Below are 6,000 nucleotides of genomic sequence, written 5' to 3'. Positions count from 1 at the left end.
ATATATATATATAGTGATCAGGCAGGAATGTTCGCATATGTACTCAAGAGTATAATATCACTAAGTTGGATTGAGAATGCTCGAATTCACTAACCGGCATCGCTCGATTATGAACCATTCTGTCATAGCATGGCTACTGATTTGTTTGTATTGTATTTATTTGTATTTGATTCCTTTTTTCAGCAGCGAGGTTATGTACGACAAGATCTACCAAATGCCGCTCCCTAGTCCAGTAAGAAGCGCTGTACAGTAACTGTGTATTCATTGATTTCCTTCTTTCAGTACTACTTTTCCTTTCGTATTTTCTTTCTCTTTGTTTCCTATTTCTTTACAAAAATGCCGGAGCTCGTGACTGCATGAACTATGCAGATCATCAGCTAACCTGCTCCGTTTCTTCTCTCTCTGAAACCTTTTTTCTTTCTTTCTTTCTTTCTCTCTCTCTCTAACGAATCTAGAGTCTAAATACACGTATACAGCTAGCAACACTGTCACCGACGTTTAAAGCAAGAAAGACTCAGTTTAAGTGGTGGTGCAGTTGAAGTGTGGTTTTTTGTGTGTCTTCCCCCGTGGCACCCTGGGGCCACTGACACGAGCGTGACAGATAAATTATCAATCATGGACATATCAATAGCCAAAGTGGAGAGTCTGTATGTTCCGGGACGCCGCGGAAGAAATTTCACCCATGAAGAGACTCTCTCGTTATTGGAGCTATGGAGCGCCGACGAATTTCAGTTCCAATTCGAGAATTCGTATCGTCACGGCCGCGTCTGGGATTCGATCGCAGCCAGGCTACGAGAGATGGGATTTCACAGGGATGGTAAAGAACTACAACGCAAGATGGCGAACATGCGCACCGAGTATCTGCGATTCAAACGCTCAGCTCCAGGTGAGGTTTAAAAAGAGAAAAATATATCTTCCCTATTCTCAATATCCAAACCGCTTAATCCTTTCCTCATTTATATTTTTTTAGCCCCCCCTCCTTCCTTTGCACTTTAATTAACTTCCGTCATAAATGTTCACTCTCCTTAATGATTTAAAATAAAATCCATAATTGCTCCCTCTCTTCCCCTCTTCTCTCGTTCTCTCTCTTTCCATCATTGTATTAAAAGAAAAATCCATAAGACTGCTTCTCTTTAAAAATTTTCCCTTCACTCTGATCATGATTCATAATGGCCAGAGTTAAAGGCCATTTAATTCTCGCTGAGTGCCTTTAAGATATTTTGCCAAGATGGCCGATCAAGCTTTAAATGCTTAATAAATGTTTAATGGCTAATGATCTTTATTTTTTTCTTTCTTTCTTTAAGAATATACTTATGGCTTTGCTAGGGCGAAAATAACATAAAAGCTGCTCTATTTTTAAAATATATTTCTTCTAAATCATAGAAAATATAGAATAATTCCTATTTTTACATATAGAAAATAATGTACCAGTATTAAGAATCGATTACAAAACAAAGTAATAGTTATTCGTGGGAAATATTATTTATTTCGAAGTTCTCTGAACACACTGATTTTATAAGTAAATCTTACAATGTACTACTACTGACTGAAGGTAACTGCCATTCTATGCTGCTGCGAAAGTACGAAGACCTAAAGATGCTGAATCCGAGTTGTATTATATCAAGTAGCAGTGTCATGTCTCTCCTTAAGTTTTACGTCCCACGTTTATGCCGGCTAGGCCAGTGGTTCTTCAACTTTCCGATAACGTGGACCCCTGTTAATTCGGAAAGTGATCTGCGTACCTCTTTGCAATGCTATCTGAAATTTCACATGGTATTAAAAAATTATACTAATTAGAATTCCCACTAACAAGAAAGAGATAAAAAAAAAAATAATCCAATAAGTAATTTATTCTATAGATACATGATTGTATTAAAAGAAAATTAGTGAAATTGTATTAGTGAACGAAATTTCAATAGAAAATACATTAACATTGGAGACTGAGAATTACTGTATTGTTTTTAAAAGGACATCTACTTGATAAACAATGTTCTCAAATGTGAGGAATGAATTTTTTTGTGTTTTTTTTTTTCTATAATTGCATTGAAATCTGGAATAAATTTTGTTACCATCATTCTTAGGTCCGATTCCACATTAAGACGATTTCGGTTTAAGGTTTTAATTCTGCAAAGGGCAGAAAGAGTCTGCTCACATAAGTAAGTGGTAGAGAAAGGCATGAAATGTTGCAATGCCTTTTTAGACAATTCTTTATACTCACAACGCACACGCAACCAAAAGCTACAAAGTTCATGTTCTTTGAAAACGTTTTGCCATTAAATATCGCAAGGTAGTTCCAATAGCTTGTTCTTGTTCTGTGTTAGAGAGATTCATGTCTTGTATGCCATGGATTTCTAGATTAGCGAAAGGATTTTCAATCCAACCATTACCAGGTTGTACTTCAGGAAAATACTCTCGAAAATTTGTAGCTACTGCTCTTAAGTGTCCTACAAGTATTTTGTGTATTTCAGTAGAGAGTTTTTCACCTGAAGAATCAATGAAATCCCTGAGAACTGAAAATGATTAATAGTTATTGTTTTGTACTCGTACTGTCCACAGCTGCAGTTTTTTAACCTTAAAAAGACTTCTTGCGTGAGACCTGTGAGATCCATTTTATTACAACACATTTTAATTTTTAGGCATCGCGGACCCCCTTGCTAGGTCCCGCGGACTCCACTTTGAGAACCACTGGGCTAGGCTAAAGGAGACTGTGGTAATGACAAATGAGTGAAATGGTGGAATGAAGAAAACGGGAGAACCCGGAGAAAACCCACACACGGTGTTTGTCCACCACAAAGAGCAGTGTCACGTGTATACCACGTGAATGATTGATTTGTATTTTTTTAAGTTTAGAGTCCCTTTCAGCAGCGAGGCTATATGAGACGTGGACCTACAGTTTAACGTGGGATTAACGCGTATGCTAACTCCACGTGAAAGAGTTTGATTTGTATGGCGTGATAGTTTCTCAAATTAATATTGAAGTCGAGAATAGTAGTAGATTTCTACCACTTCTAATTTTAGTAGTTAGCGTGTTTTTGGGACGCTTCATTGATTGTAAAAAACCCGTTTCCTGCTATCTATTTCTTTCTTTCTTTCTTTTCTTTTTTCTTTTCTTTTTTTCTTCTTTTTTTTTTATAACCCTATAGTGATCAATGTTGAAAGCGAAAGTGGTCGATATTTTGCCCTTTACGGTTTGAATAGAGGATTAAGAGAGAAGACAGCATCTATTCTTAGAACGCTAAATCGATTTCAACACTTATCTCGTATCGTTTTATGCCCGTACATCAATATTGAAAGTGTAGGTGGTATCACTTCCAGTTTTAGTAGAGAGTTAAGGGTGAAGAGATGAAATGTATTCTTGGGATGCTTAATCGATTACAGAAAACCGCTTCTCGCCATCTATTGCCGTTTTTGTTCTATCTTGATGAACGTTAAAACTGGGAATAGTTTATTTTTATCACTTCCATCTACAGGTCTGCACGATTCGGAATTTTTATCCCGGGCCCGTCTCATGAGTTTATAATGTGAGACCAGACCCGAGCCCGAAATGTTTTAGGATTTAGCCCGTGCTCGTGTAATAAGCAAATGAGCCCGAAGTAAGCTCGAATTGCAGAAGCTTAATAACACTGCTCGACAAAATAAAACTTCTTGAAAGCTGTTTTTGATTTGACACCTAATTTTATATAATTTAAGGTTGCTAATTACGAAAATAAAATTAGTTTTCCCCCCATCACGGCAGGTTTTTTCACAAATCGGAAAACATGATTGCGTAAATTGTGCTATTTACATAGCAACGCTTCTAATACAGAGTAACATTATGACTACATATTTTTAACAAAGGAACATTATTTTGCGTCATAACTAATCTGATCATCGATATTCTAAATAATTAAGGTCATCAGTGACGTAACTAGAGGGGCAAACGAGGTTTGTGCTCGGGGCGCCGGATTGGAATTGCCCAAAGTGGGCAAATATTTGGGGGAGCGTTTTGGTTTAGTTGGTCAGGGAGGCGCTAAGGCGCGTTCTTGCTCCCAGGTGACAACTAGCGTATTTACGTCGCTGAAGGTCATTGATAAACAACTTACCTCATTTTTGTCTCTGCCCTTTTACTTGGAAGCTCCTAAAACTAGACTTCCTTTTGTGAGTAGTTCGTGAATCTTCACCTACCAACGTCCAACAATAATCCGCATACATTGTTGTTCTCTAACGTCCGTGATAGTGGAATTCAATTGCTTTGATGTCCTGGTAAAATCTTTCATAATGTTCTTCACTTTAATCACCGAAATTAGAAGGAAAGCTGTCTAAATGTGAATACAAAAAATAAATCTTAAGACTCATTTTGTGCCCTAATGTTTTAAACTTCTGGAGCATATTAGACACAATATACTTGTAATTTTCGTCTCTGTTGTTCCCGAGAAAATTATGGCACATCCTAGAATGCACTTCATGCTTCCTTTTCAAACTCGTTATACAATGTTCAAAGTCTGACTGATCTGACACTTTCTGATTTCAGGACGAATGAATATTCCTTCTTTTAACTTAGCACTTGAAAGTTCTGGGAATTTTGTCACTAGACACTGGAATCACTGCCCATCTTTATTCAGAACTTTGACAAATTATTTGATTAGGCACAGTTTAATATGCTGGGTGGTAATATTACTTTTGAAGGGTCTACGAGGGAGATATTTTTCACATTTTTACTTCCTATATTGCGGATTTCCCTGACAGGCCAATCAATTTGAGTCCAATGTTCATCGCGCTCTCTGCTGTTCCATTCGCAAAATGTGATGGATATTTGGTGTACCCTTACTGTTGTTCAAGAAGCATACATATCACCTTCTGATAGCCACACAATAACCACTGATGATTCTCGTGTTTTATTGTTAAAAAAAATACATCTCCATATTTTCGTAAGTCTCCTTTAAATGCACAGAACGAACAATAGGTATAGAGAGGGTTGTTGGTTGCTGTTGTGAAGCAGACCGTTCAAACTTCTCTTGTTGGAATCAATGAAAAGCCTCCATTCCTCTGCATTATAGTTCTCGCAATCACAGCTTACACAGCGCTATTATTGCGTTCCCAACGTGTGACGCGTTATGATATCATTTAGTGCTACCAGATACTATACAGTTTTTTTTTTAATTATTTTAGCAGAATAAGTAACTGCACGTCTTTTATTACAAATTCAAAGATAATCAGACGGATATGGCATCGAAAGTTTCTAATTATGTTTGTAATTATAATCAGTACTTCTTCCTAAATATACATTTATACGGCTATTTTCCTCTCCCCCTCCTCTGTATTTTAGGAAAACTGTACGTGATAGGGTAAAACTAACTACATTTTTGGATTTCTCAGGTCAAAAACATTAAGAAAACCTTAATAGTTTGCAAACAGCAAAATCATTGTAGAGCAGTGTAATTAACGCAAAATTGTATTTTTATTTACAGCACTTCGAGGTTTAATTTTGCAGTTGTGCTTTAAAAGTTCTCCAGAAAGAACGACCCAGAAAGAACGGTGATTTATCGTTGTACAGTATATTTACAAAGTTAATCCCGAAAAGGCCCGAGAACTATGGTTGTATATTTAAAAATTCACGGCCCTAGCCCGGCCCGGGACCGAAGTGATACATGCTTTGTAGCCCCGAATCTGGCCTGCAGGTCGGGTTGCGCCTAAGCCTGCGGGCTCGACCCGAGCCCGTGCAGACCTCTACTTCCATCAACGGAGTCTATTCCTAACGTTTAACTTTCTGTATTCGGCCGAAATTGGTGGGGATCCATCAAATAGTTCTTGACATTTTTTTCCCCTCCCGAATGGATGGTACATCGTTATTATTATTAACCATTATTTAAAGATCAATAATTAATAGTTCTATTTCTAGTAACCCTCTCCGCTGGTCTAATGGCTAGAGCATTGGTTCTCAAACTTGTTGTTACCGCAACTCACATTAAATATTAAAAAGTACTTTGTGGCCCACTTACTTTTATTCAAATACACATTGTC

General features: G+C 37.3%; 1 protein-coding gene across 1 annotated transcript in view; it reads left to right on the top strand.

Moving 5' to 3' along the window:
* Positions 1 to 503: 503 nt before the first annotated feature.
* The window catches only part of LOC145694782 (uncharacterized), an 81,371-nt gene continuing 75,874 nt past the window's right edge, over positions 504 to 6,000 (top strand). Inside the window, exon 1 of the mRNA XM_081771415.1 lies at positions 504 to 886. Coding sequence (XP_081627541.1) covers positions 616 to 886 — 271 coding nt within the window. The 5' untranslated portion in view covers positions 504 to 615. The remainder of the gene's footprint in view (positions 887 to 6,000) is intronic.

The sequence above is a fragment of the Thermobia domestica genome, chromosome 9, assembly GCF_964235325.1.
Source record: "Thermobia domestica chromosome 9, izTheDome1.hap1.1, whole genome shotgun sequence".
In the NCBI taxonomy this organism is placed as follows: Eukaryota; Metazoa; Arthropoda; class Insecta; order Zygentoma; family Lepismatidae; genus Thermobia; species Thermobia domestica.
The sequence above is the reverse complement of the archived record's forward strand: the minus strand, read 5'-3'. Positions and strand labels throughout refer to the sequence as shown.